The sequence below is a fragment of the Saccoglossus kowalevskii genome, chromosome 16 (genome assembly GCF_978046115.1).
Source record: "Saccoglossus kowalevskii chromosome 16, keSacKowa6.1, whole genome shotgun sequence".
NCBI classification, from domain to species: domain Eukaryota; kingdom Metazoa; phylum Hemichordata; class Enteropneusta; family Harrimaniidae; genus Saccoglossus; species Saccoglossus kowalevskii.
The window spans coordinates 27,634,683-27,661,110 of record NC_140656.1 but is presented as its reverse complement, the minus strand read 5'-3'; the positions used below and the strand labels follow the sequence as shown (position 1 = coordinate 27,661,110).

Below are 26,428 nucleotides of genomic sequence, written 5' to 3'. Positions count from 1 at the left end.
AGGCTATGGTAAAACTATAGTGGTTGGAAAAACTCCTTTTTCATTTTAACTATGCTAATTAAACAAGCAAAAACTCGATCGAATTAACGGGAAGCATGACAACAATCGGACCATTTATCCGACTATTGATTTGGTATTTTCATAAAGAGACACGTAGAAGAAAAGAAACCTACATAATAACGACTTAATATTGTTCAACTGCACGCCTATTTGAATAAACGCGTTACTGCAATTCAACAATAAGATAAAAACACTCAAATGATGTAACGATTGGTGATTGCCAAATAACAAACACTGTTTCAAAACGAATAAGCAAAAGAGCTGGTTTATTCATTTTTACAATAGATGTGGAGAAATCAATAGTTAACAAAGAATAGCGACATAAAATCCCACTTAACTGACGCAATTTATCTGTACTGAATATCGAAATGGTTTTATGTACATTTCACCATGGTTACGATTATACTACTCATAATATGGTATTCCATTCTAATATGATGTTGGTTGGTTAAATCTCAATATAAACCATTTTATTTTTGTCTGCGACGAAACGATATTGAATGTAATTAATGATGTCTTAGATTTGTATATTAATATAAACTCTATTTTGCAGGTTGAGGCGATGTCAAACCAACTTACAAGATATAAAAAACAACGTTTCATCTATTACGTATATCATTAGTGTGTACCTGTGCAGACACAGTCTCCGCATCAACGCAATAAACATCCCATCCGCCATACTAACAACAACAATCGATTTAGCATATTTATTACTGTGTTGAACAAACTAAAAATATTCGCTAGAGCAGCAACAACACTCCCGTTATCTCAAAATGGCGTCGGATTTGAAAGAGAAGAAGAAGATGACCTGCAAACGCTTTTTGCGCAAATTTTTCAAATTTCTGTTCTCTAACGTTGGACTGTTATGCCTCTTGGTTGGATATACTGTGATGGGCGCTTATGCATTCATGATGCTTGAAGGCGAAGTGGATACGGACCCAAATGCTATTGACATTGAGAAGGTACAACACGATTTTATCGAAGGGTTGTGGAACTTAACAGAGGAACAGAGTCATAAAGGCAATTGGACGGAAACTGCTTTGCAGATGTTAAACAATTTCACTATAATACATAATGAGTATGAGAACAGTCAGTCAGCTCTCGATGTGGATGATTGGAGCTTTCTTGGCTCTTTGGTATTCTGTGTAACGGTTAGCACAACAATTGGTGAGTATTATCGACATGTGATTGAAGCACTTATATGGTGCCTCTTGAAATATATCAGTGTGGTACTGTAATAGGCTGTAAATATATATTTCATAAAAGTAAATTATATTAGATTGTAGCTGATAAAACCTGGCTTTGACGATGTTTTTACATTGTAATCCGCGGATTGTGAAAATGATACAAAGTAGTAGTCCCCGAACATATAATATAATACTAACAGCTAATTTATTGTGTGGTATATTAAACCACGACATTCTGTTATATTTTCAACACCTTGATGCTTTAGTTTCTAAGTTAGATACGTTCGTTTCTCGACCGTCTACGACCACTGAACGGAGCAGAATATTACTGACCCTATTAGTTATATACTTGCATAGGTTCGTGCTCAATTTAAAACTTGTAATATATAATCGATACATTATTCAATGTTACAACCATGTAAAAATATTAAAAGTATTATTCATTCTATCGCCACTAGACACATTTTCCACAGCATTTATGTAGGGTATGTAGGCCTTTTTCAATGAAACCTTCCCCTCGAAGTTACTAACACAATAATATAATTAAGATTTGGTATTTGGTGTGAGAATGCATCCTTTGATAATACAGAGCATGCAATGAAATTCGTCTCAATAATTGAATACAATAATCTTATTACTAAATTAATGAAGTAACTAACTCCACTAAGCCTACCTACCCACATCAATACGCGGAAGTTGAGAATTATTCAATAATGCAGCATATATTTCCTAAGCAACCAGGAACGTTAATTTGTTTTATTTTTAATAGTATCTTAAGACGTATTACGTGCATAGTTCTTGTTTGATGCTGATTTAGACTTATCTTAATTTATATACTCCTAATTTCATAAAAGTCTCCGCCAACAATGAGGCAATAACGTCAAGCCACTACATGGAAATAGTGCCTGCAAATCAATCTTAATGAAATTAAAATTAACTGTCGTTATAGTATAGAAACGACCAGACAGGGCTTAGGCGTGAGTTTGTCTAACCAATAATAAGGGAAATGCATATGTACATACGCTATAAGCTCACTAATCAAGCAGGAGTCGATATTATACAACGTTCTAGTTGATCAGTTTGCAATTCACAACAGAAAGCGCCATAGTAAGAAAGGCGTTTCACTGCAAATCTTGCGAGACCTACAAGACATCTAAAGGTGTGTTCACCTACGCCTATGCGATTGTATTCAAACAAATGGTATAACAGCAACAGTAACGTCTTGAAATGCGTGCTTCCCGCCATGTTTAGCCGATACAATTAAGCGAATTTAGATTCTTACCAACAGTAAATTGAACAAGAGAACAAGTTGTTTGTCGTCCTTATTGGGTCAATATTTGTAGACGCATTGGAGGATATATTCACTGTGACGTATTTTACTTTGTGTATGTAATTATAACTTTCCCAATATATACATATTAACATAACTGGAACAATTAATACATGCTTTGATATTGTCACGCAACAACTTATGTACTATATTCTCGTTCCTCCTTATTATTTCAAACGTGTATCGAATTCACCCGTAGTAAAACAAACTAATCGAACATGTCTCCATATTTTTTGCGTCTTAAAATTAATGTACGTGACAGGAAACGTGTTGACATTGAGTCAGGGATTACAATGTACGAGGTCGTTGTTATGGTTACAGGAGGGTGTTAAAAGCAAATACAATGTAGTCATATGGAAGAGATTACAGTGTCAGCACCACGTGTATACTGTCACAAAATCAGAAGCATTAACCTAACGTGGCACTGTAAACCTATACGTTGAAAATGTGGATAATGATATAAGTAATATTTGTGAAATGGATACGCAAAGCAAGATATGTAGAATAAAACAGTTAGATAACATAAATAACAGAATAAGGTAGACATCTGTGATTATATTGTATCTGTGGTAAAAAAAGCTGGATTTATACAAAACTTGCAAACTCTAAGTAAGAGTGACCTGCATATACTGTAAATCAGATTGCAATAAATATTCACACCGCCATGGCATAATACCAAAAAAGTCAGTATGAAGGTATACCTGCAGGAGAATATACTAGAACATATGATTTTTGAATGAAATCGCTAAAATCAGTATCTCACCGCGAATTACAACAACACCAAGTTTGAATGAAGCTGGCCCAGACATACTTGATAAACTGGTGATGACAAGTTCATATGTATGTAAATGTGCTGGCAGTGCCAAGTAAATAGTGATAGTCAAGTAAATAGTGACTTACGATATGTTTGGTGTTCATATCAAGTTTAAATCAAATTGGCCAATTTTGCAAGTCAATTTTTGTGACGGGAAAGGCGGCCAATCGGTTACATTACTAACATCGAAATTCAAAAATAACCAAGAAAACATGAAACCAAATATGTTTTGCCTTTGTACAACATTTAAACAATATATGAAATATATGTATCCGAAAAGCAAGTAGAAAAACTTTAAAAACAAAACAAAATAGCTGCTAGTCGGCCATTTTGTATTAAATAGCAAAACAAAACGTGTAGCGTCTGCAACCTACCATGAATGGTGTAAATACAGTCGAACGACTGAATTAAACATATATTCCAATAGCATGCCGTGAATTTGATACATACCTCTAGGTTTTACTTGCCTATATTGTAACAATTACTGATTAGATTGAACAAAAAAGTAAATTCTTCTGGCTTCAGGCAGGATTAATTTAGTATGTACAATCAATCTAAAAACACAATAACCATAGTAAATAGTTTAATAATAAAAATGACACTGTACAGAGCCTGTGTCAATTAATGGACCAACCAATTCTATCCAGCAACTGTGCAAGAAAATCTAATTTAAATATATTCTATATCTTTCACTCTGTCTGCAATTGTGTATAACCAAATATCAATGGCTCCAGGGCAGGTAATGGAACACAAGAAAACAGAACAAAGAACTGTAATAAAATAAATAAAGTAAAACAGTCAATGTTAAAGAAGTAATCAAGTCGGATATAAAATAAAAGTATAATCATAATACAATAGATGAACATGAACACATGGGCAAAATAACGAGTAATGAATTACACTAACTGGACTCCATTGTGACCGTAAACGCACAGTGATTCAAGGGCACAGTTATCAGGTACTTTGACTTGCGTGAATTTTCAGAAAGTAATTAATTCACAATGAAAAATGTGTTTCAGCAATGCCACTCTGCTGTGTATGAAATGTTCAGTGCATTAAATAATTACATCTCGACCACGTACAAATTGGTTTTGCGACATTTGAGCTCTATGAAAAAAAAAATTGCATTTCATTACAATGTCCGGTCATAGTCTGAAGGTTCACGGGATGATAAATGACAAGTAAAAATATTCTATGTTCATTCATTGACATATTTTGTTAACTTTCATTTCTATTGAAAGTACTACATCTGTAAACATTGGCATTAGCACATGTTCTTCGATGTATTAACGCTTATTCCTCTGGGCATTAGCATTTATTCTTTGATGGGAGTGATAACTGCCGGTCACCCACACTGCTCAGGTGCACACTGCATGAACCAAGCACTTATCTGAGTAGAAAATAATGACCGATTTCCGATTAATCATTGTTTATCGCTTTACTGATGTCAGCTGGATATTTCTTGTAAGTATGAGTAATGAAGTGGAGTAAATAAATAACATGATGCGCGATAAACTTAAATGTAAAATGTTTACCTGTATGCAAGACCATAAAATCACACAGCCTAGCTTCGAAACAATGAATATTATCTTAACTCTAGTGGTAAGGAGTATAGCAGAATAGTAAGTTTGCTGTCCATTATTGAGATTGGCTTCAGTGGCGGATCCAGCAAAATGTATTGGGGCCCCCTATTGTCCAAGCTTCGCTTAAGATATACGGAGTGTAAATCGCAGAGAAACTATGCGTAATCCAGATCATATGAATAGGGACTTGGCAGTGACTTGCTGATCGTGGCATTTAATTATGCAGATCGATATAATTCGAAACATAAGCATCATCATTCAAACATTTAAATGTAAGAAGGACAGTGATAGAGAACATACGCTTCCTCACTGAAAACCGTAAATCAAAAAGTAAACGAAGAGCTCTCTTCTGGAGAACATATATTTTATCAAAATGTTTTGTTGCATTTCTCTAAACAACACAACAGTAGTCTAATGTAGACCGTGGTAAAAACAAATCAGACCATCAGTGAGGATATATGAGTGTAACCTGCGGATTAAACCAATACGTTTACATAGTTTTCATCAAATGTTACACATAAAATAGAACCCGTATGCACACGTGTAATCAAAGTACCGTCCATATTATCATCATCGGCAGTGGATATCAACATGCATTCAGTTTTTTGGAATCAATACGAATATAATTAGCATTAAGCCAGTCAACAATCGATTTAAGGTAGCGGGACTATTATTTGCATACTTGTTTTCATCTTCTAATTGTGACTAAATGACTACAAATAGACCTAGGAAAGTATATATTTCAAAGGTGTGTTTGCCATGCCCGTATCTGCATTTATGCTTGTGATAAGAAGTTTTTTTTTCACTTTTCATAGTTGTTCAATAGTCTGGTAAATTGAATGTGTCTGGTCAGTTTTATTCAAGCAACGCGTTTTGATAAGTAGTGTCCTGAATTTTAATTTCTGTTTTAGTTGCATTTCCCCAACTCAAACCTCAACACATTGGTAAATAATCCATGAAATAGTTTGTCTGGACACATTCAAGTTCCTCGCATTGTCATTTTAAAGCTGTGGAAATTTGGTGTTAATCCGACGACAATAAGTATACGTTATTTTTTGTTGAAGACCTTGTATTTTGAAAAACATAAACTCCTAGAAAACGTCCATGAAGTCACAGCAAAGATTTTCAAGCTTTCTGAACAAGCGATTTGTTTTCCCATCAAGGTTTGTTTTAACATGTGTAGGAGCATCCAAATGTGTAAGGCTATTGAAAACCAAAAAATAAAGGAATGGGATAGCTATAATTCGATAAAATCGGCAGATGAAAACACCAAAATCAATGATTTTTTTCAGTGGCCGTGTGACCTTGTGTCTGACACATTCATATGCAAATGACTAATCTGTGAAATAAACAGGGGAGGAGATAAACCACTCAAATGTTTGGAAACACTCATTGTGTGTCAGATAGCTACTGATAACACATCCTAACATTGCTTTGTCTTGAGTTAATCTTTGAAACTTTGAAACCTGTGTTGTTGATTTTGGAAAACACTACTGAAGCTGCCTTGCTTCCCTTCAGAAAATCTACATTTTAACCAACTTACATGACATTCTAGGCTACGTTGACTTTATCAGATGAAAGTTTATAGTGCATTTCATCGTAATTTTCAACACAAATAATATTCTCGCTACCTTAACTTATTAATATTATTTATAGCTACATTTGGATAAATGTGCTTCGCTTTCGCAAGAAGTGTCTGGACATCAACATACATACAACCGGTGCCATTCTGCAATTCAGTTTCGAACAGAGCGACAAACTGATAAGTTGGATGCGCCGAGCAAAGTTTTGTGTACACCGTGTTGTATTCAATGAACATGGCTTAGCTGATAACACTTACACGTAGAGATACCAGGTTCGACCCGAAGGAATACACAGTAGTTCAATTCATGTACACCCACTTATCTTCTTCTGTTACAAAATCTTACAAACTCTACATTAAAACTTTTATGACGTGGCAGAGTAAACATGCGATCAGCCATGTGTCTCACTGTTGCCACAACAGAATACAATTCAGTTAAAATTCCTGTAATTTATGTTTATAATATCTACCCTAAACATGCAAGTTGTTGATTCTAAACAATACTGCAACGGCGTGTGAACTAAATGTGCGTACGTGGTGTCATTTATGATAACAAAAGAACGATTCAGTGGTGTTCACGATTTTTGCAAAATCGGCAAACTCTACACCGTTTACCAGTAGAAAGTTTATTGAAATTCGATAATGCCGGTAGAGAATACCAAAAAGAAAACCGTTAAGTGATGACCTTTTTTCTTTTGCTGTCGAAAGCATAAATAAAGCTGGGCGTGATGAAACATTTGTCCAAACTCAGCGTGGAGCCTTCGCCTGGTTAGCCAACGATTCAAACTGGGTCTATTTGTAGTCATTTGGTCAACACACGCTAAATTGCAAAGGATCATGGGTAGACGCTTGTTTGTAAACAATGACAAGCTATGGCCATCTGACGCTTTAATGTATTGAGCTAATCCAAGGCGCCGGAAGTTCATCTGTGAACCGCCCACCATACGGCCGTTCTTTGGTGGGAACACGGTGCATTCAACTCTGGGCTTTCACTATAAATAAACTCTTTCCCGGTATAAAACGTCTAGTCCGCCTGTCCAGATATATTTTTATAATGAACGCTTAATATATTCCTGTACTGTATCACCTTGAGTCACAGCGCTTTTGTTTGTTGTCAGTTAAGACGTTCAATACACTGCGTGTGAAATCAATACCTGCGTGGCACCGGTAGACATGGCCATATCATTCGAAAAATAACAAATGGTACTCTCACTGTTAAACCTTTTCGTATCGAAATACATCCCATAAAATTCACAAATTGTTGCCGATTTGTCAAATAGGAGCTAAACCAGTTAACAACATCATCGGACAAACTATAAATTGACAACTTCGTCAATCACAGAGTTTGGTTAACAAGTTCAAAAGAATTAGGACAGCGCAATCTGACAAAAATGTCTCCTAAAACTTGACTGAACGTTAAAGAGTAGGTTAGCATGAAGCAAATAATCGGATTAACAAATATTGATGTGTCTTTCCAGTATTTTTGATTATGCCGATAAAACAGATATTGGACGGCGACCCGCCACATCGCCATGACTATCACTTTCTTTTTACAGAGGACTAGCCTTTGCGCATTTGGAAACGCTTTGGAAAACAAAGCGAAATACTCATATTGAAAGGACGAGTAAGGCTTTCAAAAATAACATGTACCCCAACATCCAAAGGCTTGCAGTTTAATCACCAGTGACCCTTGCCTTATCAAATAGAACTATTGTGACACATATTTGTTTATAAGGTCACATTTGTAATACATTTGTAGTATTCGCTTTTGACTCGCATATAACCCAACCAGTCTGAACAAACTGCTGATATATATCGAGAATTATGAACTGTAAATACTTTATCGTGGTTGTCTACCCTGTCAAGCACATATCTAGGAATGGCAAACGTCACAATGGTCCCAGTTATGTCTCGAATTGTGCAAATGTTCCATACGGGGGACATTGATGTTTCGGATGCTATTCCTCTTTGTCGTGTGAATCATCATTCAACGAGATTGTAGTAAAGAATAGTAACCGAACCATCACTATTGAATCCTGTTCCCACAGATGTGGACTTGTTACTATAGTGGGTGATTTAACTGGTGCATTACGGCATTGCTCATTTAGTTCTTATGGATTTTAAAGTTTTCCGGGTCTTAAAGTCCGTAAAGTTGCTGAAACCATCTGTTTCAACTGGTATTGACAAGACACCCCACGTGACTTAGAGACATTTAATTTAAAGGAATAGTAGATATGTAACATGTAACATTTTTACCCCGACACGCTAAGGGGGGGGGGGCAGTGCATCGCCTACAAAAGTATATGCTGTCAATCATTTAAACAACATTGACGTTTCCACTGATAGTGGCAACACAAAACACCTTAATGATGATAGCCTCATTTTGGCCACGTCAGACCACTATTCTCACTAATACCATTTCCAGACAGAGAGTTGTCTACATTGCCAGATAGAACTGTTACATACAGAGTATGTTTAGATCGGCGTTTGTATTTTCTGATAGAGCAACCATCTTGAAAACTAGCTTAGCTTCTAAGGAGACACAGTCACCGTGGTATTGATTAATTAGGTACCTCTTCAGAGCTCTCACGAACCAGCCACACCCATTTATAGTTTTAGTAAGAAGTCAATTGAAACTGCGATAGATGCTCAGGGATAACAGAACAGTTTTGGGTTAAAATCCGTAATTATGAAGTACATCATAACAACATAATTTACATAATGCTTTGTCAATTTAAGGTATATAAGTGATCTGAAGACCATCAAAAACGTGCCTGCTTTAGGTTAAAATCTGTGAATATTAATCACCTAAATTGAATATTAATTATTTTGTTCAAGTTTCCCACAGATATCACAAAAACTGGTCATTTTATTTCAATGAAACGTGGTACATACGTGCCCATGAACAATGTACATACCTTATTAATTTGTGTTGACATCCATGCATACAAATTACCTAATTTGCAAAATAATTAATCAATTTCCAGCTTTCCAACTGATATCTCAAGAACCAATCACCACATTTCAATGTTGCCAGGTGAGAAGATGAAAGACCTGACTAGTTTTTGATTGAAATCATGCTAACTAATTCTCCCAATAATTAGCCAATTTGCAGCTTTTCCATTGATATCTTGAGAATCATAAAACGTGGAACATAAGTGCTCTGGGATACTTCAAATACCTGTTTGTGATTGAAATCGGTGTATGTAAATTGTCTAACTTGCATGATTTTGCCTTATTTTAGCTTTACCATTGATCTCATCAGATTTCAATACAACTTAGAAGCTTAAGGGGTAATCCACAAAAGTGATTTGTTTAACGCTGAAAACAATATGTATTGATTGCCTAATTTGCATAAAGAAGGCAATTTATGTTATCAAAAATTAGATTTAAATTAAAGTTGTTACACAAGTCAATCCGACTGAATACCAAGGATGCATGATCAAACGTGTTCCGCTTGCTTTAATAAAAATCTGTATTATAAACGTTGCATGGTGCATCACAAATAACAGTCTTATATTAGTCTTCAGTCTTCTTAAATTATGAATTACTTTTAATTATTCCGTATTTTTCACTGGTATGTCTCCAATTCGCTCAGCACACGAACATTTTGTCTAAGTTTCTTTGATCTTGACAATTTACTATTACAGGACTATGTTAGCACACTGAGGTAGTAAATATTTCATTTTGTTTATTCATTCTTGATTGTGTTGTAGTAGTTTGTAACACGTGTTACACATGTTACTATATACAAGCTATATATATCAACGTAATGGTAGTATCGGAGTCTGACGTCATAAACTATATTGCAGCGAGCCACCAGTCTACTTGTTTATTAGTCAACCTCTGATACATACCGCTCTCACCCATGCAATTGGAGGTATGGCTTCTTCTATTCCCCAGGTTAGATTCTTATAGTCTGTAACTGTGTAAAATATGGAATACTAACTTTACTAGCCAAGGTACAGCTTATGTACACTGCACTGATAAGTGTGTTCGCCAAGGACGCCTTCTTTACAAATTCTTCATTAACGGTAAATATATATAAAAACATAATGGCGAGTATCGGAGGCTTATTCATATTCAAGTACATTAGCAGTTCGTCACAATTTTTCAATTTATATTCTAGCCATATTTGTACAAGTAATGTCACAGAAAATTAATGCTTGTGTCAACAAATGAGTCAACCAATTTCACCCAGTAACAGCACAGAAAAATCTAATTTAAAGTTATTCTTTTCTTTACGACTACCTGTAATTTGTGTAAAACCATTTATCAATGGTTCGCATATAGAATAACAAATGAACATAATAATGTGAAATCAAATAAGAACACTCGCTTTTTGAACTATATTGTCATCGTGAACACACAGTAATCCAAAGGCATAGTTATCGAACAATCTTACACGCGTAAATCTTTAGAACACCTTTATTTTACAAATAAAAATGTGCTTTAGCAATGCCACTATGCACTTGTTATATATTTGAATAGTATTTTCTATGCATTAAACAATTACACCAAGACAACGCATGAGCGAATAGGTTGTCTGACAATTGAACACTATATACACATTGTGAATGTCACAAATTAGTCTATGGTCGTCTGAAGTTGACGGAATGGCGAAAGAATAAGTACTGGACATTTAGCCAGATTGATTTTAGTGTGTGCAGCATAACTGCAATTATACTGATCATATTTGTTAAAGTATTATAGCTCGCCGCGCCATCACACGACATTGTAGAGAAATTCACCGTAACACGACATCTACGATTGACGGCTAGTAACTAGTAGCTAGTGAAATTGCAAATCGGCCGCTTACGGCGAAGTTGATGCGTAATCCCTGGACACCCTATTAGGAAAACGATTTAATTGTTATCGTCTATATGAGCATATCGATCTTTTTAATCCGAACGTAACACCTTTCCTGAAGTACCCGAGTACATACATACATACGCCATTTTGGTATCTAAAATATTGGTTTGTAGACGGTCCTGGGTCGTGGAAATATAAAAAGGTTGTTAATTTCGAAGACGAGGACGTCGAATACTCTAATATTTTTTTAAGACGGGGCCGTTTATTTATACTTGTTCAGTATCAGCACTGTGATAGTATATATTTATAGCGTTTCGCGTGAATGACGTACGCAAATTTCAGTTTCATTTCAATGAGAAAGAACGCTTCGTTCGAATGAATTTGAATGTAATTGTCCAAGCGAAATGTCGCGAAATGCGCTATGACGTCAACCCTGAAATTACTTAATGAACATCTTCAAAATGCAAAAGAATAATTGATACAGTAACGGGTACAGCATAAAATTCGATCACAAAAAATACAGTGACTCTGCGATAATCTTAATATCTAAATTGAATTGAAAATAATTGTAGCCTTTTGACATAGGTGGAAAGTCACTAGAATCAGAGATCCAACATTCAATGAACAAAGTATAATGTGATGAAATTACAAATAAACTCTGGATTCTGAGCCTTTTGTACAAGGATTTCAAAACGCTAAATTAAAATATGGTGTGTTGCTGCTGTGAAACATTAATAAAGAACTTAAAACGAAACTATAGCAAGTGGCAAGGGTGCATACAACTGAGTGATAATTATTTAAATACTTTGCAGAATCCAATCTTCCAATATATTCTAGTCTGGTAATTATTGGAATAATATATACCATGTTGATTAATAATTATTTTGATATGAAGTCCATATTACTTTGGTGCACTGGTGCTATTATCGTTGTTTATATCAGTGCGACTAGTCTGCAGTTTTTGTTACTGTTTGATTAAGTATTTCACAGTAATTGTTTTTTTATAATCGTGAATGGGAGTCACAATGTTAACATTGATTGTCGGATTGATGTTTGTTTCGGGCGGTTTTTAGACTATGTGTTTAACCAGTATTCTGTCACATTGTTATGCCAGAGTTATATTTATATTATGCATATTCGTTGATAACACGCCAGTGTATATTTTTGTTGTTGCTTTTTTTAGGATATGGTTACACGGCTCCTGTCACTATGGGTGGTCGTATCTTCTGTATGATCTACGCTACCTTCGGTATTCCTCTAATGTTTGTCGTGCTCATAAATGTGGGTTCGTTATTTGCCGGGATGGCCAAGTGCGCATGCGCATGTACCATGTGCAAGAAACAGAGCAAAATACAGCCAATAAATTCAAAAGACGGCAAATGGGCTAAAAAGATCGACACTGCAGAGTTCGAAAAGTCGACTGAAAAGATACCAATGGACGTCCCAAAGCACATCAACATTAAGGACATTGCTGTAGAAGAAAGGAAACTTGATAACGAGGCCACTAAGAATTTCCAAGTACCAATTATCGTAATTTTGATGGTGGTGACGGGTTACAACTGCCTGGGAATGCTCTTGTTTTCCATCTACACGGACTGGACATACCTCGAATCGTTTTATTTCTCGTTTATCACGCTGAGTACCATCGGTTTTGGCGATCTATTTCTTGCAGACACGTCTAATGTCGGATTTCTGGTGATTTCTGCTCTCTACATGTTATTCGGATTAGCGGTCGTCTCCATGTGTATTACATTGCTACAGGAGCGATTTGTGTCTCTGGCAACTTCGATCGGAAAGGCAATCGGGTTGGTGAAAGAAGAGGATGAGTAAATTAGTTTGATTTCCATGGAAATGGGAAAAACGGGAGTTTACAGAAAAAATCTATCCAAGCAATAACTCATTTTTTTAAAACTTGAATTTGAACCAACCCCTCCCTTCTGTTCTAATTCAAGTAGTTACTATAATACAATTATTTCGTTTGTGAATCACTATACTATACTACTAAGGTATAGTAATGTATCACCATTCCGATGGTAGTCAAAGGTATAGTCAAATTGTAGATCGAACTATTATTGTTAAACCTTCTATCGTAATCGATGGGAAATCAATGTAAGTGGTTTCACACGGAATTGTGATTGGTCGTGATTTGTTATAATAATAACGAATGACACAATAATTAAATATTTCATGGCTTAAAAATTCTCACTACTCTAAACATCATATTTCTGAAATGCAATTCTCCAAATAGATTATCTAGAGTTACTATTACAAGCAGTCTGTTAATTTACAACAAAATGTACAAGAAAGTGAAGTATATGTTTTGAAGTATATGTTATTTATGAAATGTTAATTACGTCACATTTCAGTCAACTCCACGTGTGCCTATAGTGTTTTATCTGTCCATACTATTAATATTATAAGAATGAACGTGGCACTGGTGGTGGAAAATGGTCGTTATTTAGAAGACTTGGAGTTCTTACGGGTACGACGGCATTGTAAGTGTTCATAAGACATTCGAACATGATGACGCCATGAACCAATGATGTGGTTCATTCTCGTTATATTACATTATTTTGTTATAGAAGAGTGTACATCAGTTGATTCTCAAGATTAAATGGCAATGTGTACAGCAATTAAAGTTAAATTAATTTGACCTGATTATTTTGTACGTACCGGAACTTGTAGTGTGAAAAAGCGTTGTCAGGGTTGTGCATGCTTGACACCCATTGTAATCCATTTCGCATGTCTATAATAAACCGTTATTTTCCCCAAACCTATAATATCATCTTACATACAGGGCGGTGACTTCGATTTACACTGTTTATATTTCTAACGCCGATATAGACTTTATTTTAACGATCTAACCTAATGGTTATGGTATTATGGCTTTACTTATTTACTTACTTATATAGAAAACATGCAGCAGCACTAATATGTTTGAAAGTTCAACTTTTTTGCTATGGGTTTGCACTACATATCATATGCATTTTTTCCAATAGGAGCATTTCACTCTATTTTTAATATATAATAATAATAGTAATCCTTAGTAATCTATATCATGTAATTATTTCAATCTTGTTTGAATTTGCACAATACTGCAATTTATATGCAATGTATATTGCAATATAAACATAATAACATAATAATTAAGTGAATATATTGTTATCACCATATTTCTTTAAAGGGTGGTAGTCATCGCACCGCGTTCTGTTCGATATGGGACTCATGGCGACGTATACAACGTGTGTAAAATACATTGTTTATTTACTTTAAATTCGAACACGCGCTGCGCGACGACCACCGCGCTTTAAATATTTGTGAGGGTGACAATACGTGTATTACAACAACACCACATCTGGAATGCGGTGGTCAACTTGCGTGCACGAATGTAATTCGGCATTGCTCAACAAATTTAGATTTTTTGTTTTGTATAATGTTCGACTTTATTAAACCGAGATGAACTGAACTTCGAGATAGGGCAGCATATCCAAACAAAAAATCTATAACATGTAACTCAATTGAAGTTCTAGTTAAACAACAATAACAATTATGTTCCCGTAAACGTTTGGTTAAATTTTAATTGAACATCGATACATTACAATTTGGGCGTCGCTATGAAATACTGGGCGTGGTTTTTAAAATATGGACGTGGTAATTTTTATAATTCGATGTTCGTAACTGCATGTCTGTAACTCGAACAATCCAACATCTCACAAATTTTAATTTGATATAGTATCGCACATTTGTTTACAAATGTCAGGAACAAAATTCCGTTAGATCAAATGAAAATTAAAATAAACAAACAGTCATCAATATCAATATAATGATTGATTATTAGAGTAGACAAGGAAAATTTTACTTTATGAGTACCGGTAATTTATTTGCACATATTTGCACTTCATTTGTCAAACCTTTTGAAAAGTTGAAATATATGTGTACATTGATGCAGATAAGTTTCGTCGTTTTTACTTGTATATATAACAAACAATATATGTAGATTTCAGTTCATGCTATTTGTCCTTGGGACGCTTCTTTTCTTATTACACTTCATTGCATATCAAATTGGCATTATTCCGCCGACTCTATATAAAGTATCTTAAGATGTAAATACTCTCAAATGAACTTGACATTTATATAGATTTGTTCAAGTCTTTCTCAAGGTTGATTATGTCTTCAGAAATAAATACATTTCTTGTAGAATAAACAATGTTGTCTGTTTCATCTCAGACTACTATAGACAGACTAGCAACGCATATTGTTGAAGGTGCGGTTTATTGACACACTATAACCCGAAGATCCCCGAACGCACTCACATTTACCTGCTTCTGTGTTTTCGTAAATTCATTCTAGTATCAAACACACAGGCGCATACTTTTCGATAACACCATGAAATCATTTCGATCATTGTTTTTGTTCAAATCGGCCAATTCTTTGGGCGAGTTACATCATTTTTAATATCTCCTACTTTCGTCCATGATATTTATGAATATATAATGAACAACTTCATGGTAGTATTTCTCATTATTTAGAATTTCCCAGAATACTAGAGGTCCCGGGGCATGCTCCCCCTTAAACATTTGGAAATCTAGACCCTCTGAAACGCTATTTCCTGCATTTTGAAGACAAACTTTTTATTCAAACGTTGAATTTAGTTATAACTGTACAATGTATATTTAATTTGTTGATGTGTATGTTCTTTTGTAGAGCGGGTAAAGTACTTGCTACGAAGTGGAGCAAAACTAGTTTTGAGTGAACATTACAGACCCACTGAAGCAACGGAAATCCCACGGTACAGCAATACAACAATAATATAGTTAACTTGAGAATGCAAGGCTCAAATGCTTTGTCTATAGACAGCCACTCCGATTCATAGACAACACTCTAACAATGCAGAGGCGAGCTAGATATATATAAGTTTTATTACATGAAAAAAATATACAGTACAATGAATATGGTCAAAACAGACACAAATTTTTAAAAAATGTCTGTGGTCCAAATTTTGAATTCAGTAAAAGCAAGTAAAAGCGTCCACCTGGAAAGTTATATGTACATAAAACAACAATCGTTTGGTGTTCTTATTTGTTGTCTGCTAAAATGTCACTTTCACCTGGGTAAAAAGAGCCTGTCCATGCACCCATGTAAATATCATGCCCATAATAGAAAGCAGTTCGAGTTTCAAACTATCAGATGACAAACTCTGTGCTAAGATGCCCGAATTTTCTAAAATAACCTTATCACCAAGCACCTGTTCTTTAAATTTAGCTATGTTTACAAACAAAAAAAGTTCCATTATCCTGACATACCAAGTGTGTATCGAACTTTTAAAATTTCTTTATCAGAATTCGGACAATACAGCTTCCAATGTAGCGGAGTCCCTCTAGTTCTGTTACATTTGAACAATATAAAAACAAATCTTTTGTAAAAAAAACTATGATAACATAATCTTAATGGATGTCTACCAAATTGTGAATGATCTAGCAAAACATCCCTACACGTTACAAGCTTTTTAAAATTATTGTAAAACCTAAGAGTATGCAAGTATATATGTTCAAGTGTCTTCTCTTTGCCTTTGCTTATCATTCTCTGTTGGCTTGTGAACTCTGGTGAATGAACAACCAGTTATTTAACTTTGTTTTGCAATGGCGAATGTTTTGCAATGGCGAATGTTTTGCAATGGAGAATGTTTTGCAATGGAGAATGTTTTGCAATGGAGAATGTTTTGCAATGGAGAATGTTCGGCGCTAACATCAGTCACAATGCCGTCTGTCAAGTTTGAATTGACAGCAGTTCCTTCCTAGACTGTTGACAGTCCTCGGGCCTAATATGATTGTGTATCCTAGACATTCGGCGTTTGAGGGGAAATGCGAGGTGTTCACCCGGGATAGCTTCCCAGTCATAATCGTCACCGTCCCAATAAACAAATTCATTCGAAAATAAATATTTACCTTGAACTGATGAATCGCGCTCTTCAGACATACTTCCACTTCGTTTACCGCATTTGCTCGGATAAATCACCCCAGGCTAACCTTAGTTCATCGAAACGATCGAGCGACACAGTCAGGAGGCCACGACCACGACAGCGGCATCATTCTCGGAATCTAAAAGCGCGCATTCTAGAAGGAACGCTGCGACATGCTTTAGCTTACATAGCAGACGACGAAGCCCTCACAAAAGTGTCTGATTTTGATATTGAAATCCGTTGTTATTGGCAATGGTCAATTTTATTTCATATCGATTTTAGTATTAAATACTTATCTACAATTCCTCTTCATTTTGAATAGTCTCTTCTTTAATCGTTATCGAATACAAAACAATATTGTATACATATACATGGTACGAGGCCTTGATGCTAAACAATGGGATATATAATCGCTATTAATCTTCTGCAATGACGTCATGATTTCATATGAGGTTTTCATATGACCACGTACTTTGGACATTTGTAAAATGATTGGATTCATGATAATAATCACCTAAGTTATATTATAAAAATGATAAAATAAATACAAAAGTACAACGATAACAAAGAACGAAAATAGTTTATCACTTATTATTACGCTGTCCTGACAACCAATTGTAGGATTATAACCTTATGAGAAAAATCTATTTTTATAGAAATATTAAACATCAATGCAATGTTTTTTTTTATTATGAATGAGCCTTTTTGTCCCAAACCAAAAAGTCACTTTTTCAAATCCATTTCGCCTTGATCGATAACAAATTTGATGTTATAAAATTTATTGATCACTCTTTAGCTTTGTCTGCTTTCAAAATGAAGTGCATATCTGATTGCATCATATTTCAATCTCAATAAAAACATGCAATGTTTATTTGTTTCCTTTATGCGCGTGATATGAGTGATACCAATAATTCGTTCCACTTTCCGCTCTTTGTGTACGTGTGAAGTATTGTGACATATTCTACATTAACTACTGTCAATCAAGTCAATTATGTTGTAATACCTAAATCTTTGAGAAAAAGGCCTAACACAGAATCATTATGTTGAATTACATAGAAATATTATGGCCGCGAATGGCTGTACGCGAGAGAGTAATGTCTGGACATGCGGTAAACGATCGCAAAGGACGGGATAGGCGATGTGCGAGAGGGTGTGAATTGGAAGCAGACGTAGGCATGGGGAGAAGGCAGGATGGCTTGTAGGCAAGAGGATAAGGTCAGGTGATGTGGTAAAAGATAAAAGAGTAGGCGATACTAGATGGCCGAATTGGGCGGTGTTCGAGAGGGAGTTGTCGGGGAGGGGCTTAGTAGTAGAAGGCCGATAAGGGCTGTGTGCGAGAGGACGAGGTAGCTGTAGAAGCATAGGAGAGGTAGTGCGTGCCTGTAGGCGAGAGGATATAGTCGGGTGAGGCAGTAAACGATCACAAAGGCCGGGGACGTTTAACAGAGAGGGTGTGGCCCAAAAAAACTTTATGCCAGAAGGGACTGTAGGCAAGAGGGTATGGTTGAGCAAGGCACAAAAAGACCGCAAAACAAGTTATTTATTAGTAGGCAGTACAGGAAAGCTGAAAGACTCGTTGTGTGTGAGGATGTGGCTAGGCATCAAGAGAAGTTGTAGACGAGAGGGTAATGTTGGACTCGGATGGTAAAAGATCGCAAAGGCCAGGATAGAATAGTAGATAATACAAGAAGGCTGGAAGGGCTGGTGTGTTAGAGGGAGTAGCTAGAAAGCGTATGTTGGTGCAAGAGAGAGGCCATGAGGAGCTGTTGGGGCAAGTTAATATCGGGTGAGGCGGTGAACGAACGCAAAGGATGGGTGGGGCGATCTCAGAGTAGTTGGAAACAGCTGTTGGCATGAGCGAGACGCCAGAAGGAGCTGTAGGTGAGAAGTTAATGTCGAGTGGGGTGGTGATTGATCGCAAAGGCCAGAATAGAATAGTAGGCATAACGAAAAGGCCTGTAGGGGTGGTCTGCGAGAGGATGTGGCTGGGTTGTGGCTGTGGCATGAGGGAGAGACCAAGAGAGACTGTTGGCAAAAGGGTAATGTCAAGTGAAGCGATAAACCATTGCAAAGACGGGATTTAGTAGTAGGGGGTACAGGAGACTAATGTCGGATGAGGCAATAAACCATAGCAAATGGCCGGGAAGGGGGTGAAAGCATGAACTCTTGCTTACAGGAGAGCTGCAGGCAAAAGGGTAAGGTATCGCCTTCAGGCTTGCCCGGCCCTTCCCTCGCATCCACAGCCGCTTCCAGATCACCCCTCTCAAATCAAGCCCTTCCTGTCCTTCCTGTAACACCGACTATTCTATCCCGAATTTTGCAATCTTTTACCGCCTCATCCGAAATTACTCTAGCCTACAGCCCCTCCCAGTATCTCCTTTGTGCCAACATCTGCTTTCTGGCTACTCCATCTCGCACACCGCCCTGCTTTAGCGCCTCACTTGACATTACCCTTTGTCTACAACACCTCAGATCCTCTGCCGTACGCCAACAGCCGCTTCTTGGCTACTCCCTCTTACACATCGCCCCTCCCAACCTTCTTGTATCTCCAACTATTCTATCCAATCAATTGTCTGAGGCACTTCACATCCTCTCCCACGCGCCAAAAGCCACTTCCTGGCCACTCCCTCTTGCACACCGCCCCTCCCAGTCATGTTGTATTATCTACTATTCTATCCCAGCCTTTTTCAATCTTTTACTGCCGCATTCGACATTACCTTCTCGTCTACAACCGATCTCAGCCTCTCCCTCGCGTCTACAGCCCTTTCTGGTCACATTCCCCCACACAACACCTCTCCAAGTTGTTCTCTACCACTTACTAATTACCCGACTATACCCTCTTGCCTACAGCCCCTCCAAACAGCCCTTTCAGGGAAGATCCTCTAAACTGCCCTCCATCTCCTGTACCTCATACTACTAAATCACGCCTTTGTGGCTGTAGAGGGGGTGTGTGGTTAGATGATGTGGTAAAAGATTGCAAAAACCTGGATTGAATTGTAGGCGATCGATACAAGAAGGTCGGGAGGGATGGTGTGCGAGAGGGAGTGGCCGGTGGTGTGAGTGAGAGGCCGGGGGGGCCTGTAGCCGAGAGGGTAATATCGGATGAGGCGGTAAAAGATCCCAAAGCGGTGATAGTATAGTAACCATACAAGAAGGCCGAGAAAGGACAGGGAGTGGCCGCGAAGCGGCTATAGGTACGACGAGAGGCCAGAACGAGGTAATTTTGTCACATGTGCAAGCCAAATTTTGTCAACAAAAATAAGAATTTTCAAATGATTTTGTTCTGAATGCATACAGTTCGCGTTCCAGTTTAGTTTCTTTGTTCTAAACAATGCCCGTTTACTATTGAAGGATTGTTTCTTTTTTGAAAACTGTCCCAATTTGTTAGTAAGCAAACTGTTTAATCACATAATCAAAGAAGAGAGTACAACTTGTTGATACATTTCTTTTAACAACAACAACCTGGATTGCCAGTATGGTACAACAATGCACATATTTGCAAAGTACCGCCGTAATTATTTATTAATTGTTCGTCATTTAAGCGTAATTAACCATCGCGTAGGTACAATCGGCATCTATAATTCTCGTCGACTCTTATGGGTATGGGTGATACACACTAAGCATTACGCATATACAGTGTACCATGCGTTTCCGGAATACGTACCTCTCCAAACCGAGAATGAACTTTAATTAACTTCTACGGCATACTGAAGAATATGCCATCAGCAATATGTATGCCATTTTATTACTGATACAAGTTACCGCCCTCTATGGTAACCTTAGCTAATCTTATTGCAATGAAAGTGTAACAATAACGGGAATAACTTGTTCGTGTGATGAAGATAAAATTACAGTCATGTTTTCAAATCGTCTTTGTAAATATTGTAAATTGTAATACAGTCACCAGAAATGTGTGACTACGTAATATTACAAGTTTTTCAGCAATGACATTTTGCACATTAGGTCTGTCGAACTAGTCAAATGTTCTCTGTTGTACAAAAATCATAGCTCAGTTTGAAGTGTTTATCTTGCAATGTATACTTATTAGCTTAGGTTTTTTTACTGTAGTGATACATTATCCGATAAATCACATCACATCTGTGCACCGTGGTTTCACTGAAATCATATCCGGTGTACCAACCGGTTATGTCACAGAATGAAAACTGTAAAACTATGACTCGCCACATGGTATATAGAAGCTTATAAACTTTGCAGACATTCTGAAACTTTTCCATTAGATTATTTCTTCCAATGATAGCAAACTACAATGTACTGTGAGGGGCATATTGATAGTAAAAGATTGACAAACGTCAATATTGGGTAAACAAACACTAATGTAAGTCACTCATAACATGTTTGGGCTTTGAGAGTTTTTCGAAATCAAAACTAAGAGCTGATGTTGTTCAATTTAAAAAAAGTAATACCTTAGCATTTTACATATCATAAAAGACACCATAGCTAACAATATAAACTCGTGTCATAGGATTAGACGTAGACTGAAATGCCTGGACTTTTTCGCTTATGATCACCTAGATGTTACGTCACACAGTTTTTTTATTCCACTTGTGTGCATGATACAATTTCTTCAAACAAATTTACAAAGCTTGCATGCACAACATGCGCGGTTTTGTATGCGGAGAATACATAAAAAAAACACATTTTGAAATAAGTGATGTACAGTACCTTGTAAATAAAAGCATCCAGTATAAACCGAACTCGGAGACAGCAAGGTTGCCAACAATATTACTCACTCTTTGTCAGAAATTTGAGATTCAATCAAACCCCCAAACCACACCGAAACTTCGGCCAAATCCATATGCTATACGAACCTAACCCTAATGTGTTCTCCCAGAACTGCATGTCCTAAAATATGCACTCTGCCTTATATATAATTGAAATGGCGTTCGTAATGCGAGATTAATACCCTATCCTATTCTACACTAATACAACAAAGCAGGTAAAGCAATGTTGCAACACTGTCCCACCAATTCCGGGGCCAAGTTCCTGAGAAATCTGTGCAGTTCTGTAGTTATAATCTACTCATGATGTTCTGTTACCAATAATTTGTCAAACATATGTACATGACGCATGAGATAAAATGTTGGTAATATATTCAATAGAATAATAAAAATGGAAATAACTTAATTTTTGTAACAGCTGTTGATAACTTTGTCTGTATCTTATTCTGTACGTGCCATGCAAGTGGGGTTGAAACATCTCAACAGCAACGGTAGGTTACACTAAATTATATTTCTACACAAAATTAACCACCGGGAGTTTTCATAAATACTGACGGTATTATTGTTAGCTTTTGATATGCGTGAAATAAGGATGTTTCAAACCTAGAAAATATTACCAAATAAACAGGAAAATGTTCGGAGTACACAGTACAACATCCACGCAATAACGTAGCTTACTTATAGCAAGTCGACACTTTATGCTCAATCAATTTCTGGAATCTTAATGTTACTCGCTTATATTTACAAGGCAAGCACTATGTCTTGCCAACATATTTCAAATCAAGGACGTGTTCAAGAATATCCTCCAAGCTTATAACAAAATGCGTTTTTTCAGAATAACGCACGACACAGTGATCTCTACTCCTTTCAGTGACGTGTGATTAAGCAAAGTTATCGCTTGTGTGTTTAACTTAATCACATCCAAAACGCTAATGTTAAGGCTAACTAAACTGTACACTATGAAAATGTTACGGAAATACTTTAAATATGCTAACAGTACGATTTTCACATTAAGCAACGCGAACCGCTGTGTTAACCGTCTGTTTTTGGCCATATTTGCATAATTTATTTTTATTAATGATATACGTAATACATTTTTTTTAATTTTTATCTAATTTTGTTTTCTAAATTGTAGGGTTCTTAGTTCATATGTTCGCGACATATATTTGTGTTTGTAGCGTACAATGGTATTTTCTCTGAACAATTCTGTTTTATATAGATAGACATGATCCCTGTATAAATAACTTCCGATTTGATCATCACCATGGTAAATACCAATCTCATCTGTCTGCGGAGAGCGATAGGATTACTCATAATTTGTAGCATACCAATCACTTTGTATTATGCGATTGAGCTACATAGAATACACAGTGAAGGTACGTACAATTTGTTTTATAGTGGAAATGCGAAAAGCCGACACCGCGTTTAAAAATAAATGTCTTTGATAGAAGCACTCCTTCTTGATATGAATCAAATATAGGTAGATCCGGGCGCCTGTGCATTAGATATTTTTACGGGACGAATACTGTTATGTTTTACTCAATTTAATATCAAATCAAATGAATAAATCATTTTCAAAACACTTTAACTATATTGCCTCCTTAATTGTTAATCTCGACATCGTATGTTTACTCTGAAACATCTGTCACAGTACAGCCTAAATCACTATTTGCTCATGTTTATATTATTCGTATTACATTATCGTTGTTTCTACCAATGGTTACGTTATTATGCGCCGGTTTTATACTCATTCCCAATGTCTATGCCATTAGTCAGCAGTTAAGGGCATTATTTTGTAATCCCATGGTGCAGGAAAAGAAAGGATTCTTTCTGCATGCAAGTGTAATAATTCGTATATGTCTAACAAACTAACCTCATAATAACAACTATATTACAACAGACTGAATTTAATATCATGCGCATGTAAATTTTGTTTGATACAAACTCTTTCTAGCTATATTGATTTCTGTTTATTGCAGGCATTAAACAAACAAACAAGCATTCTCAGTGGAATGAAACATCTTTGCCTAGGAACAAGACATTAACGGTATGATGTAAGGGGTCAACATTGGAATCATGGGGGGGGGGGTGGTTAGAAGAGTATGACCAGTGAAATATGTTAATTTAATTGTGCCTTGTATGTACATTTTTTTTTTCTTGAATGTTACATCATCCGAATCGCACGGTTTCGCGTGCTCAATATGAACCTACTCCAAACGAACCCACGCGTGATTCTAGCCAGAGGTCGCGTATTTTACCTCGACCAAATGCCTAGATCTGAATGGAGGTGACTTTAAAACATGCAATCAATTGTTGACTAACGTGTGACAAAAGGTCATGAACAAAATGTGGCATTGTGCTGCCGATCACAAAGAAAAGCCGATCATTTTTTTTTCGGCCTTTCCACAGTTCCCACTTGCCACGATTGTGGCCTAGTATTAAACAACCAGAATAAATTCAGAATCGATAGGATATCAGTACATTATTTTAGAATCATTTCTGTTTGCTTTTGAGTGATAGTTGGTCCAGCATTATCATATAGCATTGTAAACAGTAAGTCCAGAGCACGGGTCACAGTGTACCCAAGACCACTCATCTCAATGTTTGAAAACCCAAATAGTTGTATAGACTGTTAGGCCGTCGCTGATTGGCTCCAGAGTTGGATGTCGATTTCGGTTTCAAAAAACCCGGGAAAGTGCTCTAATAATACATGAATAAAGTGAAAATAACAAATGACATCATTCTAAAATAACGTGATATTACAAAAAAAATTTCGGCATAATTTAATGTTGCCTAAAAGGAACATTTGGCTGTGGAAATTTCCTGATTTGCAGGAATATTTGGTCATAAATAAACTTTTTCAAAGGCAAATTATTTTAAACCTTTCAAATAATCCGCCGAACTGAAACAAATTTCCCGTCCGCCCATCTCCCGGCATCACAGTAAATTGTGTACATTCGATCCCGGCGTTCAAAAATCTGTAGAAAACCTCTCATTGTAATCAAAACATCATAATAAGTTGTGTTTAAAATAAGTTTAGTTTTACAGTGCCCATCATAACTCTCGCACAGTACTTTGCACGTTAACACAGAGTAAATTTTTTTCCACAGAGGGAGAAAATCCCGGTATTGGATGAGCTGCTAATATATTGACCAATCACACGAGAGCTCATAAACTCTAACAAATTATTTGTTGTAGTACTTAACAAGGGAGCGTTTATAAGCCTAAAGTAGGATTTAAATTGTGTTATATAGGTCAGTTGTGACCCACGTCATGAGGCAGACACCGTGGCACCCGAGAGAAGCGTAGGCACAACTGATGCCTGACCCAAGACGAGTCAGGTTTCGTGACTCGTTCAGAGCCATGAATGTGTATATTTATTGTCCAAATAGTGTCAAGCTAACCACATTACAACATATTAACACGCAGACGAAAAAGGTACAAAGATGAAAACTGTAAACATATGGTAAATGCAAACATGTCGCATGTGTCATGATGATATTTAATCAACAAACCATGTTAATTATTAACTTGTGGCCATTTTGGAGATGAATAAAGTAGTTTTGAGTAGTAGTAGTAGAGACAGTGTGTTTGTCAGTTACTTGTTTGATCACCATAAAGAAGTGAAGTAACACAAGGTTTAGCTGAAGAGAACGAACTCCTGTGAAAATCTTTTAACTAGTGAGATTTCAAGAGCCAACAGACTGGGTGAACCCCATGTTTGTTGTAGAGAAACCAAAAACTAGTAAACTACGCATATGTCTAAGCCCAAGAAACTTAAATAAGACAATCAGACGAGAGTATACTCATGGTTGACCATGGATGTATACTGGCAAATACCAGATGATGAGTCCAGTCAACTACTCACTGTGTTTAATACACCCCTTGGTAGATATTGCTATTTGCGAATGCCTTTTGGAATTAATTCAGCACAAGAGGTATTTCAGAAGAGAATATCCCAACACTTTGAGAATCTTCTTAGTGTTGAAACAGACATAGATGACATTTTGGTATGGGGTACAACAACCGCCAATCATGATGAAAGGTTGAAGGCTACACTCAAACAATGTGAGGAAAGAAATCTCTGTTTCTGTCACAAAAATTGGGTACATAGGAAATATTCTCATCCCAGAAGAAGTACAACCAGATCCAGAAGGATTCGAGCTATAACTGAGATACCGCCAGCAACAAACAAGCAAGGAATAATGCGATTACTGGGTACAGTAAATTATCTAGGTAAATTTGTGCCTTACTTTGCAACTATAACAAAGCCAATTAGAAGCATACTGAAAAAAGGTTCCACTGGTCTTTCATTTGTATAAGCCATTGATGTTTTATTCTATTTTTCTAGATGTCTCGGAA

At 36.5% G+C, this 26,428-nt stretch overlaps 1 protein-coding gene across 1 annotated transcript; it reads left to right on the top strand.

The window, feature by feature from the left end:
- Positions 1–833: 833 nt before the first annotated feature.
- On the top strand, positions 834–13,386 carry LOC102806718 (TWiK family of potassium channels protein 7-like). Its single transcript, XM_006821062.2, has 2 exons — positions 834–1,227; positions 12,552–13,386. The coding sequence occupies exons 1-2, from the start codon at positions 834–836 to the stop codon at positions 13,196–13,198; spliced, it is 1,041 nt and encodes a 346-aa protein (XP_006821125.1). The 3' UTR covers positions 13,199–13,386.
- Positions 13,387–26,428: the final 13,042 nt, after the last annotated feature.

What these genes read in the sequence shown, in the direction of transcription:
- LOC102806718 (XM_006821062.2), top strand. Translation starts at nt 834, where the DNA reads ATGGCGTCGGATTTGAAAGAGAAGAAGAAGATGACCTGCAAACGCTTT. An exon ending in AACGGTTAGCACAACAATTG is followed by an intron (nt 1,228 to 12,551) that starts GTGAGTATTATC and finishes TGCTTTTTTTAG; the next exon opens with GATATGGTTACACGGCTCCT.